Here is a 15,044-nt window from a genome sequence, read left to right as displayed (position 1 = left end):
ACAATCAAGATCTACTGTTCTTTGCACTAAGCTAATAATGTGTGATCTCCACATCTTGAAAGTGATTGCTAGTGATTATCCACAAACCCAATTAATTTTGTCAAATGAAAATTCTTCTTGGAATTATCTGCCCGTCATTTCAATATGAATTATTTTCCTGTATTGCTTAGTGCACTATAAATTCTACAGTATTTTCAAATCACCATTATAATTCCACTGTATTTGGATATGGTATTAGAAAATGACATAGTAGTTGAGATTTTAGGACACAATCAACAGCTAACCGTCTCTTCTCAAGAAACTTTAGTAGTACAAACAACAGTGCGAGCTCTTAGAAGAGAGAAAGTTTATGCATTGCCAAGGCCATAGTGCAAATATTGCTGATGTAAAATGGCTGAAAATGAAAGATTGAAAATGACATATAAATACTGTATTTAAATGATTGTATAGGAACTGTTGTCTATACATTGACTTGGTAATAGTATTGGGTAACATGGATCATGAACTTTTTTTTTTTGGTAATGAAGGATCATGAACTTAGGGATTGATATCCCACAGGTAGATTTTCCATACACTGGAACTAGATACTATTAGAAATCCTAGGAAACTTGGAATATTCAACTTCAAAGGTCTCCAATGTGATTCTGCACCGTTTGATGAGTTGTATCACTGGTGCAAAACCTCTTGTCTACTAGTACGAGCCTGTTTCTTTGTTCCCTGATCCTTATCCTGCAAATTCATCATTTTTCTTCCCATACTTTCTTCCTTGGTATATGCATGCATTCTAAAGTATCTAAGCTGGTAGGCTTATAACCATCACAAACCTCTCTATCTTCAGTATTGTGCTTCATTTCGTAACATTAATCATCTTACATGTTATGTTATCAGAATGTGAATGATACTGCAAATACCTACGAAGCTTCAAAACATAGCATTTTTGTTGACAAGTTCTTAAGAGAGTTCTATCCTTAGTTCCTTCCACATATCCAACTACAGATGTCTTCTAGGCATTGAAGCTTCAAGTTGCCACAAGTTTTAGTGGCTTGGTTTGTCTTCTTTCATAAACTACTTGTGCTGTACTCCACAACCAGACAAGAGGCTTCAATAATAAGAAATTACTGGCCGGAGATATATAGGGCCCTCGAATTTACTCGAACATTGTAACACGCCATAAAGAGAGACTTTAAGAGATTCATTCGGCGTCTGATCAACCACTCGCTTTGCAGAGCTTCCCATTTTTTCTTCCTAGAATTTGTGTGGTGTTTACACGGTTACACCAAATCGAAATATCAAGCGCAGCAGTATTTTCGGGTCCCATTGCTTCAACAATTTCTGCAAGATTATATCTTCGGTAGAAGCCATGATTAAAATGCTGAATGGCCAAGTGGTTAAGCTTTAGCCTACTCTGGTGACTGTTCATGTGTCATACAATGAACCATGTGACTGATTACAAGTACACAATCACAATAAAGATGATAAACACATGGGTTTGTTCTTGAATGTTGGATCAAACAGGGAAATCTATCCGATAAGTAGTTCTCGTTCGGTTGAACTCAGATTTTGTAGTCAAATGGTTCGTTTTCAATTAGTTGAGGTAAAGATTCAAGGCAGAAAGTTCAAAGGGATATACAGTATTACGTTCTATCATTTTCAACTTCAAAACAAAGGAAACTATAAGTGTAGGAGCAGTAACATTGGCCTTGCAAATATTTGTACATTGACATGTATAGCTTGTCCAAAATGTTGAGATGCATCAAGGTGGATTGATTGGAAGGAACTACGCAACTCGCAGTTTCTTCAACTCAATTTTCATTAAAATGGATGGCACCAACTTTCCAGACAAAGTAAGTCGTGGCAAACATCACTGTGCTGATGAACACAAACGAGAAGATGATTAGAAACAGGTCAGCACCCCCTGGAAAATCCCAAGTTAGGCCATCTTTTGGCATTCCTCGCTTGCTGTCGTCGAAAATGTTTGTAGGGGCCTGTGGAAGTCCAGACCTTCCCTTCCCTCCCTCACTCGCTCTAGCAGCGTCTAGTACAGTCTTGCTCCTATCAGATTTCTTTCTAGCTGGCTTTGACTCCGTGTTGTAACGGCTGAGAACCTTGGCTGCCCTTAGTCTCTCCCTGGCTGTTAGCGGCAATCTTTTTGATTTAACTTGAGAGTTTGTTGGAGGTGATGATTCCTCCTGTTTTTGACCAGAAGTAACCGATGATCCATTGGAAGCCTCAGAAGTTTGAGAACTAGGCTGATCAATGGCACTAGTTTGAAACTGACTGTTGTTGGCAGAACTACCCAAAGAAGAAGAACTCACAGCCGGTAATGGATCCTCAGAAGGAGAAGTTGAACTAGTTTCGGAAGCCTTATCATCAGTTTCTGTAGTAAGCTGATTGCTATCTGTGACGCAAAAACATAAACCCCATCCTCTTCGATTTACATGCCTTCTTGGACCAAATTTTCCAGATAAAGATGTGAATTGCGTGACTGCTGGTGTAGAAGCTCCAGCAGAAAATCTTGAAACACTCTGGTACTTAGCTTGTAACTGCACATTAAGCGTACACAACTTTGATACAAATTATCAATGCAAGCAGAAGTCTTACATACAGATCACATAACACCCAAAAACCATAAACAGAGATATTTATAGCCTTTCTTACAGATATAAAACCAATTTCCCCAAGCAGAACAATATTTGAACATCACTATTAATGTTTTCTGAATACTCCACTACTACAATATAGACAACATAATTCGTAGCAGACACAAACATCTGATCCATACATCAAAAGATCAAGTCTCTACTCATGAAGCTTATCTCCATTCAAAAAGCACAACAACCTCCAAAAGGTCGATTGATAATTTCTACCCTCCTTATTACCGGACTTGATTACTTCGTTTTTGTTTAGAACTGACTTCAGTCCATAACTAAGCAATAAATCTCTACCTACTGCCTACATAAAGAGATACGAATATATCATGTGTACAGAAGAAGAGTCCTAATTTCCCTTCAAATTTGAATGAACTTATCTTAGCCAAAACATCCTTCAGGATAAGATTATTAGCTGAGCCAAAGTAAATTCAGGAACTCATTGCCATAATCACCAAAGGTTCATCCTTTTAAAACAACCACACTGCAGTTTTCAGCTTCAAGACACAAAATAAAGCCAAGACTCAACCTTGAGCTTAGTGATATTATGTACAGTTCCATTCTTGAGCCAAGATTCTTACTTTCATGTTGAGTTTAACATTCACACATAACCCAATATCTAATTCAACAGAAAACAATCCATGGCTGCTCATTTTAAAGCTTCAGGATAAAAACACAACCATGATATTGAAGTTTGTATACAGTAAGAAACACAATGGGTGGAAAACAAGGGTCATAAAATTTACCGTAGAATTGAAGCCGAGTGGTGAGTAGAATGAAACAGCCATTGTATGATCGTCTACGCCCCAACCATTTAGAGAAATAGAGAGAGTTACTGCGTGTCTGTGGTGTGGTGCAATGGAGTGGATGGTCTGTAATCCAAGGAAAAGGGGATGACAATTTGAAGGCACCACGGCCTATCTAAGCGCGTGCCGGGTACGCCCACTCTCTTCTGAAGACTTGGGCCGGGTCTTCACAACCCGAACAAATATTGTTATTATTATTATTTTATTAAGAGAACCAAGCTACAACAATCAACAGATGAGCGACAGAGGCAGATGAGATTGTTCTTTGAGAAGCAGATGAATAAACATGGTAAACCTAGGGTTGAGATTTTCTTTTGTCTTGTTGAAGATTAAAAGAACAGTGACAAAGATGTTCTTTGTTCACCCATGTTTGCTTAATATTCCTTGTTGCTGTAGTTTGTAGACTATAAAAGGTACATACGCCTATATAGTCAATTCCTCTTCGTTTTCTTCATCCTATTTCGAGGCATTGTAGCCATTTTGGTTTCAGAGATATTTCAGTGTGACCATGTTGCCTTCCAATTATGCATGTCTCCTAAAAATAGGTCATACATGCGCTATAGAAAGTTGATTGGTCATCAAATTAGAATATCAATCCAAAATGGTGTACAATTCTCACAAATTCACAATCATCACTTGATTAGTAACAAGATAAACTAAAAGAATTGGGCAATAAAAACCCATAAAAATATGCACAACCTATAAAATCACCAAAATAAAAAGCAAACGTAAAAACACCTAAACAATAATAGAGGCGAAGCTTCGATAATGAGTGTTGAAAACTAAATCAAATATAATTACCACCTAGTAGAGTAAGAAGTCAAAAGTATGAATCAATAAGTAGCAAGAAGTGAGCCGAGTAAAACCAATTCATCAGCATTGACAAAAAAAAAAACCAATTCATCAGTGTAATGCACTATCAAATGTGTCAGTATGAGGCTATTTTCTTTTGCTTTCTAGAATCCATGTGTACTCTCTCATCAAGTCTTTGAAAACTATCTTTCCAAAACAATTTATCTCAATGGAGACTTAGCAATTTGCATATATAAGGAGCTTTTCACAATGTCTTTTTAAGGTTAGAAACCCTAATGATGTTGAGAGATAAGCCATTGAACCTGAACAATCTCATACATACTTTAGTAGTAAGTATATAACTATTGCCTTCTATTACTCCATTTTTGAATCTATCTCCCCCATTACCATGTTGATATATTCAGTACCATATCTTAGGCACTTTTTCAGCCATAAGGTGATGAGAGTTAGAGACAACCACAACGAAATAATGTGTTTGTCGTTGAAAAGAACATTCTTCTTCAGCTCATCCCTTAGCTGTTTTACTTTGTCGAAAACATTCAGTTATATTATGATGATACTCATATTGTCTGAGAGTATGCACAATTGTTTTTCAAACTTAGCCAAAGTTTACTACATTCTCATCCGAGCTTTCTCATCGACCGATTGTACCATTGTCTCTCTCCGCATCTTCAAATTGGGACTCAATATGTATATACTTATCTAGTAAGTTTCCTTAAAAAAACACACATGTGCAAGAAAAGAGATAGTTGATCAACTATAAACTGCTTCAGTTTTTTTATATATTTCTTAGTAATAAACACAAAAACCATGTATTAAACCCATCACACCTGTGCAAATTCAAAGTAATAAACCAATAATTGGCCAAGAAGATCCATGTAATACAACTAGCTAGAAATTGAATCCAAAAGAAACACCAACATATTAAGACGGTTCCCACATCTTTCACAACCAAAGTCTTGATAAAAAAGAAAAACCAGACGAAGTGTAGAATATTTGGAAAATTATAGGCAAAGTTTTAATATTGAAAATGAAGAAAGCTAAAGCAAGCAAAATAATTACCAATTACTAGAGGAAAAGAACCATACATCAATATAAAGAATCACATTATATATATAAGCCATCAAGATTTGGCCTTAGTCACATTACTGCCCATCCCTTAAAATGCACATGGGAAATTTGTTTTTGTTTGATCTACACACCAATGACAATTCGGTTATTGAACTCAACTTGATCATCTTTACTAACAATTTTAACATTTTGAAAGCCATAATTCGTAAAAAGAGTCTGCCTTTACATGATGCTTGATCATCCTTGCACCAGTAGCTTGTTGTGCAATTGTTTTTCAAACTTAGCCAAAGTTTACTACATTCTCATCCGAGCTTTCTCATCCGCCGATAGTACCATTGTCTCTCTCCGCGTCTTCAAATTGGGACTCAATATATGTCTACACTTATCCAGTTATAAGTTTCCTAAAAAAAACACATGTGCAAGAAAGAGATAGTTGATCAACTACAAACCGCTTCAATTTTTTAAATAGATTTCTTAATAACAAACATGAAACCATGAATTAACCCATCACACATGTGCAAATTCAAAGTAATAAGCCAAGAATTGGCCAAGAAGACCTATGAAATAAAACTAGCTAGAACTTGTTTAAAAAAAAACATAGCTAGAAATGGAATCTAAAGAAACACCAACATATTAATACGGTTCCCAAATCTTTCACAACCAAAGTCTTGATAATAAAAAAAATCAGACGGAATGTAGAATACTTAGAAAAATATAGGCAAAGTTTTAATACCGAAAATGAAAAAAACTAAACCAAGCAAAAGAATTACCAATTACTATAGGAAAAGAACCATAGATCAATATAAAGCATCACATTATATAGACCATCAAGATTTGGCTTAGTTACATTAATGCCCATCCCTTACAATGCACATGAGAAATTTGTTTTTGTTTGATTTACACATCAATGATAATTCGGTTATTGAACTCAACTTGGTGGTCTATAATTAAGAATGGATAAGATACGGCAGAGTATATATTTGCATTAAATTTATTGTCACTGTTTTAATCTATATTACTTATAATATTCTAATTTATTCGTATCTATTTTTCTTTAGAAGAATAAATCGAATTCATTGATCAAGAATCATTACTTGGAGACTATAATCACCTCCACAAGAGGAGGAGTACAGTAGTGAAATCAAGAGACATTTTACTCTGAATAGCTAATTTTGCTAGACTAGGCGCAATGCTGTTAGCCGTTCTCCTAATATAAGACATCCTAGCACCAGAAGCAAAGTTCATACACCACCGCAAATCAGTAATCAAATAACCAAATAACCAAACTTAGAGTGATCTGAGGTACCTTTATGCATAGCATCAACGAGTACCTGACAATCATACCACCAAAGGAGTAAAGGCAAATCGACGAGCCACCTTCAACCTTCTATGATGGCAAGTGAGAAATCGGGCGAAGTCAACAATAAAGATTCTGCTATCTGCTACGAGAACGATTTGAATTTAAATAAACGCCATTCGTCTTTGGGATTATATACAGGACTGCCATCCATTTGTTTTTGAATAACTTTGAAAATCAAAGCTTTCAGGTGGAGACGGAGATTATTACTTCACAGTGCATATAACGATAGTGGAAAGGAGATCGTTCAGACAAGAATGTCCTGAAATTTCATCTGTGGAAAAGAAAGGGAGTGCAACTTTTTCTAAATTACTGGTCTAACTTTCGATTACAAAATTGTTGTAAAACTAAACGCCGATGAAAATTCGCTTCTATTAAGGTACATGTATACTGTGATTAGTGATCATGTTGTGTTATTGGCTAGTATTGGAGAGATTGCAGCTTTGAAATCTTCATAGAATCTTTGCTCAGAAAATCTGGCAGCCCGTCGCCTTGCAGCTGCAGCCATCTTGAGCCTCTCAGTTTCTGTCATCTTTATGACACTTAGGATGGCATCTGCATATTCGTCAACAGTACGGGCAAGGAACCCTGTTTGCTCTCCATCTTCTGCTAAAACAATATCCATCTGTGGGCCAGCAGAATTATGTGCTGAAGAATGAAGGAAAAAAATGAACATCAGTGTACAAATTACCAAGGACGACTAAGTTGTTGGTTCAAATAAAAAAATGAGACGCCTACCAATTGGGAGAGCTCCTGAAGCCATGTATTCCACAACACTTATTCCGAAGTGTTCATCTGTCATTGAATGGATTCCTGCAACAGCTCCTGCCAACAGTTGCACCAAGTCCCTGTGGATTTGAAAACCATCCGAAGCTAAGAAAGCTATCACCAAATCCATTACAGGGTGATCAGTACAGGCATGATTGCTAACTAACAACACTTGGAAGTAAATTTCAACATAAACTTTCAGCTGCTAAATATACCATATTACAGGCCAACAATAATTCACTTGACAAACAGAGAAAAGTGGAAAACATATCAACTCAAGTCCTTTCCATAAGCAAATATGTCCAGAAGCTATTTTTATGTAATATACCAATGTCCACTAATATGGTCAATATGATTGGGAAACAATCAATCGATCAAGCCAGCCAATATTCAACTTGGAATACACAATGCACTAGAAGAGATGTCTAAGACAGAAACATACTATGTTGATGAGACCAAAATAATGCAGGATATAAAATCCTTGACACAGACCTGTACATGACATTTTTATGAAATTCCACATCTCCATCCACCTTCAGCTCAATTGCTTTATTTTTTAGGTTTTCTAATCTTTCCTCATCAGATTTATTTCGACAACTACCCACAAACAGCAGTCTAGGTCTGGGCAAGTGTGCATCTAATTTCCCTATGGCAACCGCAAAGGCCTCAAGTTGGAGACCATGTGCCTGAGAAAAGAAAGTAAAAGTTATAAAGGACTTTCAGTAGCATTAACAAATAAAGGCTCCTTAAATGAGCCACGGATTATTAGTACCTTTGTGCTCATTGCTCAATTAAAGTTTATATGCCCACCTTCTCTGGCCGAAACTGAGCAACAGATATGATTTTTACAGGATCAGCTGGTCTTTCCAAAGGAAGCATCTGTCAATTGCAACTTGTTAAGTTATAATCATCAACATTTATAATCATAAGAACTTCAGGTGACAGATTTTAATTTGGCCTGATAACATCTTACTGTATCACCCTTTCTAGATTCTAGTTTCAAGTTTCCATACTTCTTACTGGGATTCAAAAGTTAAACATATATAATACATTTTCATCCTAATATTACAGTTTCCCTCTGATTGGGAAAAAAAGTCCTGGAGGAACAAGAAATATTGTTCCTTCCCATTTCTGAATTCCTCGGATACAAGACAGTATGAAATATTAACGGTGGCATGATTATCTTTGTTCCTTCCTTTTCTTTTAGCCTCATAGAGATCCTTCTATACTCTTTTCGGTACTTTGTCTGTAGCACACTAGGACACTAGGCTCAGTAGTGTCTTTAAGACCTGAGACTGATTCCTCCCACTACATCAATTGTATATCAGGCTTATTAGTGTGTTTGGATATTTTGAACACAATCTGCATAATATCTTCAACTTAGAGCTGCTACACTATGCACTACATAAGTCCACATATCCTACACAGCTCTGTGCCTGCTGCATCTACTTCTTTAACCAATATTGTGCATACTAGTAACTTAGTAAGCCTAAACGAACACTGTATACCTCACTCCTTTTGTCGAAAAAAATAAAGTTCTCACTTCTAACATGCTACTTTCACTTCAATCTTTAATTATTCCGTCGATGCTTGTGTATATTATTTGTAAGATCAAGTAAGGCACTTTCTAACAAGTACATGAGATATGAAGAATTCAACCCTAAGTCCAAAACAAACCAGTTTGTTATTCATATGATATAATACATGGGGTCACAACTCCTCATTCAAAAATAAGATAAAAGGCCAAAACATTCTAAATTCAGCAACAAATTACAAATCACAAACCTGGAGTCCAGAAGTATCGCAAGGAGGGTAGACACGCTTAATACGCTGTGGAATCTTCCACAGCTGCTGTATATGCGCCTGAGTCCACGAAGAGTTGACCATGGCAAGATGAGCACAAGAGCCTACATTCCCATACATCCAGCTAAACACATTGTAATACACAATCTTGCACCTCGACAACCAATTGCTACACAAAAACAAATCAAAACACCTCAGCCTTCAATTGTATCAAAACCACTAACACCATCATCATCAAATTATGTTGTCGAAACGAACCTGCGAGCAATGAAGTCATCATTGTTGTACATGGAGCTGCGGCGGCGAACGCGAGAGAGCATGTCCAAGCTGATAGTAGGGTAATGTGTGTAGCAGATGACTGTGCAGCCGAATAGCCTTGCGATCGGATACGTGAAGGCGTATCCGCTGGTGTCGAAATAGTAAACCGGGGTGAACTTAGTCAATGCCTCCCAAGATAAGTACATAGAGCCCAAGCTCTGCCCGATCGTGGTCAACCTAGGGTACGTGGCCTCCTCGATCCATTTCCGCTTGTACAAATGCACCACCTAATCAATGGGATTATAATCTTAATCAAGGAATCGAATTTGAATTAGGGAGTAATAGAGTGAGGGAGGCAGCAGTGGACCTTAGGTGGGCGGAGGAGGTTGACTCCGAAGCAATCGACGGCGCGGGAGGAGAGTGAGTCAGGGGAGGAGTCGTGGTCGCCGGTGAAGATGACGCAGTCGAGGCTGGGGTTTTGGTCCTGGATGGCTTTGACGGCGCACCAGAGGACTCGCTCGCCACCGCCGCCGTCGTTGGTGTAGGGGTGGAAGAAGGCGACGGCGGGCTTGCGGTGGTTTCTGGCGGTGAATATTTGGAGTGAGATTCTGAGGATTAAGGCGGAGAGAAGAGTGATCAGAGGCCAGAGGAAGAATTGGTAAGCCATTGACGTCGATCTTTGGCTTTGAAGAGAGTTTAGGACTAGTGGGGAGAGTTCGCGATTTCGTTCCAACACTTCATAAAGGGAAATGAGTTACGGTTTAAAACTATACTACCAAAATTATGTGTTCTTTTAGAACTACCAAAATTTATTAAAAGAAAAGAAAAAATATTATGTGTACAAAACGATGAAGTACATACAAATTTCACTTCTTGACAACAACCCTGTCTGAATTTTGAAACAGCTTTTTTGAGTCAGTTTCCAATCTAACCTGGCAGCCCTTAAATCTCGTCTTCAAGAATCAATAGTAAAAGATCGTAGGTAGGTTTTGAATCAGTTGAGTTGGAAACAATCCTCGAAAATAATTAACAGAACGCGCTCTAAGTAGAGTATCTCCGGTGCACGGCGTGTATTTTCACATATAATTTAAACGATTTAAATTAAAAAAAATCATATAAATGCACGGTGAGTCCTGAATATAAATTATTTTCAATGACTAAAATTACGTCATGTGCACGCAGACATACAAAATTTTCTGCTAACCAAGTCCGACTAAGAAATAGAGGAGGAAAAGAGGACTATGAAGTTGAACCGATCATTGTGGATATAAATAAGTTTTTCTCTCTCTTGGATTAATCATGGGTTAGTGGTGGGTTTGTTCTCAACACGTGTCAGCTTGTTATTGAGTGGTGGTATCACCACCGAAGAGTTCTTGGTGAGCAAAATCGGATCCGGTAGAGTGTGAATGTGTGAGTCCCTATAAATTTATTTTTTCTTTTTAATATTGTTGTCACATTAATTGATATTTTCCGAGATATTAATTTTTTTTTGTTTATCATTTTTGTGTTAAACTACATGTCGTCACGAGCGTGGGGGTATTCACGGAATATTTTTCCGACGCTCGGTTAATTTTATACGTATTTACGAAGTTACGATTACTTAAGCGAGTTAAGTCGCATTTTCAGAAATGACATTTTTTACATTTTTAAATCTCAGCCTTTAATCTCTATCATTTGATCTCCGCCGTTGAATTTAAAATAAAATGAGAACATAGGGTAGGCTATCCCACACACAAATATCTCTCTTTTTTTATTTTTATTTTTATTATCTCTTTTCTTTCTTCTTCTCTCTCACGCGTCTCTCTCGCTCCTCTCTCTCTTTAAAACAGAGAAACCCAGAGATTGCGACATGTGACCGGCCTCGCCGCCGCAGTCTGGTCACGTCAGGGATTACCACCACCGTCATTCTCTCCCCTCGACGAGGTTTATATAACCCGGTCATTGCATGTGAGATTTGAGCCAATCCCTGTCTATTCGAAATTGGAGGTCTTTATTTTTAGAGGCCTCGGGCCAGCCCTAAGCAGCCCAGAGATGTTGACCAATTGATTATTCAATATCTTCAATAGATTGAGATCTTCAGACTTGGGATTTGAGTGCCATTTTGGAATACATCTCCCCAGCGATGTCTCAATGCATAAATGATTGTAAGTTTGGTCACTCTACTGTGAAGGATAACCTGATATGGCATTTTAAAAAAAAGGGGGGAGTACATGGTAAATGGTGGTTATCAGTTGTTGCGCAAGAAATTGGAGGCCATGGTCTCTACCGGTCTGAGCATTTCCCATACCGTTGACCGATCAATCTGAAAGCTGGTTTGGAAACTGTAGCCCATCCTGAAAGTTAAGCTTTTCATCTGGAGGGTAGTCAGCAATATTGGACCTACTGGCTCCAATTTGCACAAGAGAAAGCTAATTACTAGTCCTATGTGCCATCAAGAGGAGGAATCCTTAGCCCATGTACTACTGCTATGTCCTTGGGTGTTGCTTGTATGGTTTAGCTCTCTATTGGGTGTGCACATTGATCGACAAGCTGTGACTACCCTAGATTAGCTATGTTTGTTAATTCTCTAGAGAGCCTACAGCTAAGGAGGAAATGTTGTGTCGTGATGTGTGTCTACTACTGTACTTTGGTCCATCTGGAAAGCTAGGTGCAGCTTCATCTACAAGGGATCGAAGTTATCTCCTCTTGGTGTCATTGCTCAAGCAGATCAACTGTTTTCTGAATTTTCTGGGGCTATGAGTTTGATGAAGCGTACCCAGGCTTCTATTGGACCTGTGGGTTATCAGCAATGGACTCTCCCGCCCTGGCAGTCTGTATAAACTGTGATGCATCTTGGCGTGCCCCTAACCGGACGGGAGTTGGAGTTGTCATTCGCGACCACAATGGAACCAACATTGCCGGTGCCTCCATTGAGTGTAGTGCTGAGGATGTTGATGCAGCCGAGGCTTTGGCTTTACTAAATGGTAAGGTTGTTGCAAAAAGCAGGGGATGTCGTGACATCATACTAGAATCGGACTCAGGGAATAACATTGAGGATCTTAAAAGGGCAGAGTGAAAGAATTGGAGATCCTTTCACTGTTTGAATCAAATCAGAGCCTCCCGAGTTGACTTTGATTCGTGTAGCTAGAACTGGGTTCCAAGAAGAGCTAATATGGCGGTGCATATGGCTGCTAAGCTCATTTTTCGGAGCGAGGGTCCTCTCTGTTGGACCGAACTTCCTCCTCCTTCTATTGGTGCGGTAATGAAAAGGGACTCTCCACCGGCTGCCTCGTCGGAGCCTCAGCAGGGGATGGGCTGATTTCTTTTCTAGTAGCTTTTGTTTATGGGTCTCTCTGTGCCTGCTCCAACAACTCATTGGTAATTTTGTCACTCCAGTCCTTTTTTGTCCCGGATTGACTACATTTACCTAAGCAATTAGTTGGTTTGTTTCATGAAAAAAAAAACAGTTTGTAATCTGCTAGGAGAAAGGAAAATGCTTATTTGGTTTCCCGGCCCATATCTTAGTATTAGAAACATAATATTATGTATGTATTAGAATTTACACTGCATAGAAACGTACAATAAGGTGGTGTACAGAATGGCTGAGATTCATTTTCAAGTGCACGCAGGAGCTTTGGGAAGAGATGCTTAGATTAATTAGAGGTTGAAATATCCCTCCCAAAATTAGGAATGACAAAAATTGAGGTTGAAAATGTCTTAAGATCTTGAGAAATCAAATCTTTTCTCCATTCTAACTAGATTAGGAATGTCTATTTGAGTTGTATAGACCTGGGTAATTATTTAGCAAATTATCCTATTAGGAATAGGAATTAGTTGTAAACAGGGAATTAAGAGTTTAATATCCTGTAAATAACAGAGCTGGTGTAACAACAAAGACGACTGAGCCTACTTCTAGCCCTAGCTTCTTCGAATTCTAATACCCTCGTCGAATGATGGTACTTCCTATTGAATTAATTGTGAGTATAGGAAGATGCATGCATACGAAGCTTGATGTTACTCAGAGCACGTATATTCCTCCACATGAGATCAACAAGGTTCCCATCCAAGTTCGCCTTCAGGGTATAGATTCAGTCTACACATTCGTCAAGAGCACCCTGTATCATCTTGTGCAGCCAGCTTCAAAAGCTTCTAGTTCTAGTTCAAGTTCAAGTTCAATGGAATGGATTGTTAAAGTCCGAGAAGTCAAACCTGAAAACCGTTGTCTGTTGTTACATCCACTTTCCACCACGTTGCCTTTAGAACCTGATTCCGAGTCGTTTCCAGACGAATTAAACTTTAGCTTTAGCATGATTAACTCCGGAAATCACGGGATTGATTCACGGAAGAAATCAAGGAAGCATTTGTCACCAAAAGTACTTTAGTTAGCTTATATAGGCCAATTTGATGGGGAAAAACTTGCGTACAAACTAGTATGTACGCGTGCGTCCAAACTCTCGTTTATTTGCACACTTTGCGAATATAAATACATGATTTTAACCGTTCAAAAGTTTAGTTTATTACTAAAGATCATTTCTGTAAAATATCAACATAAACAAAAATCGTCTTCATAGTCGATTGCATCAAACAAATTGACGGTTGATCATGAGACTACTAACTTTCACCATAACCGTTCATTTGTTTGATGCAATCGACTATGAAGACGATTTTTGTTTATGTTGATCTTTTACAGAAATGATCTTTAGTAATAAACTAAACCTTTGAACGGTTAAAATCATGTATTTATATTCGCAAAGTGTGCAAATAAACGAGAGTTTGGACGCACGCGTACATACTAGTTTGTACGCAAGTTTTTTCCAATTTGATGTTGTATACATTCATTAAGTGATCAAGTAATATAATCAAATTCTTCAACTTGGTATCAGAGCTGAGTCTCTGTTTTTTCTGGGTTTTTTGGCCGTGCATTTCTGTCTTGCCGAGGACAACTCGACGATGCTTGCCTGCTTGGTATCCCGCTCCGACGAAGCGCTCCCCGAGAAAAACTCGAGGCTGCTTGGTATCTCTGCTCTCCCCGCAGCGACGACGGAGGCGTAGACGCAGACGTCGCTCCCACTCCGACGCCGACGAAGACGCAGTCGACACAGACGCCAGTCCTCCCTGTGATTCCCGCTCCCCGTGATCAAGTCCTCCCCGCTCCGACGACGATCAAGGAGGCGCAGCTACCAAACCACGTCGCTCTCCGCTCCGACGACGATCAAGGAGGCGGAGTCGAAGTACGGAGGTGCGTAGCGACCAAGCCCACTTCCACAGGCAACTCCCATTATGTTGGTTCATCACCGGCGCCGACGACGAACTCGTTTCTTCAGGATCCCCGATAGCCGCACCTCCGGAGGCGCAGGAAGCCGGAAAAATCGACGACGACCCGGCCCGAATTCGCGAGATCCGAATTCGCGCAATAATTCGGCGAATTCCCGACCCGATTTCAACCATACCAGCCAACCCGGCCCGGCCCGCTTCTAACCCGGCCCGACCCGGTTGCTTCCGACCCGACCCGGTCTGCTTCCAACCCGGTCCGCTTCCAAC

At 39.0% G+C, this 15,044-nt stretch overlaps 2 protein-coding genes across 2 annotated transcripts; both read right to left on the bottom strand.

Moving 5' to 3' along the window:
* Positions 1-1,669: 1,669 nt before the first annotated feature.
* On the bottom strand, positions 1,670-3,518 carry LOC126802860 (uncharacterized). The gene is made up of 2 exons (XM_050530570.1): positions 3,395-3,518; positions 1,670-2,543 (listed from the first exon to the last, which is right to left on the bottom strand). The coding sequence occupies exons 1-2, from the start codon at positions 3,434-3,436 to the stop codon at positions 1,803-1,805; spliced, it is 783 nt and encodes a 260-aa protein (XP_050386527.1). The 5' UTR covers positions 3,437-3,518; the 3' UTR covers positions 1,670-1,802.
* A 3,437-nt stretch (positions 3,519-6,955) lies between these two features.
* Positions 6,956-10,255, bottom strand: LOC126802166 (GDP-Man:Man(3)GlcNAc(2)-PP-Dol alpha-1,2-mannosyltransferase). The gene is made up of 7 exons (XM_050529735.1): positions 9,892-10,255; positions 9,525-9,811; positions 9,249-9,435; positions 8,274-8,342; positions 7,956-8,149; positions 7,434-7,543; positions 6,956-7,343 (listed from the first exon to the last, which is right to left on the bottom strand). Exons 1-7 carry the CDS (start codon positions 10,189-10,191, stop codon positions 7,099-7,101), a joined length of 1,392 nt encoding a protein of 463 aa, XP_050385692.1. The 5' UTR covers positions 10,192-10,255; the 3' UTR covers positions 6,956-7,098.
* Positions 10,256-15,044: the final 4,789 nt, after the last annotated feature.

This window comes from Argentina anserina, chromosome 7 (assembly GCF_933775445.1).
Source record: "Argentina anserina chromosome 7, drPotAnse1.1, whole genome shotgun sequence".
Classification (NCBI taxonomy): Eukaryota; Viridiplantae; Streptophyta; class Magnoliopsida; order Rosales; family Rosaceae; genus Argentina; species Argentina anserina.
Note: the sequence above shows the minus strand (reverse complement) of the source record. Positions and strands in the feature narration are given on the sequence as shown.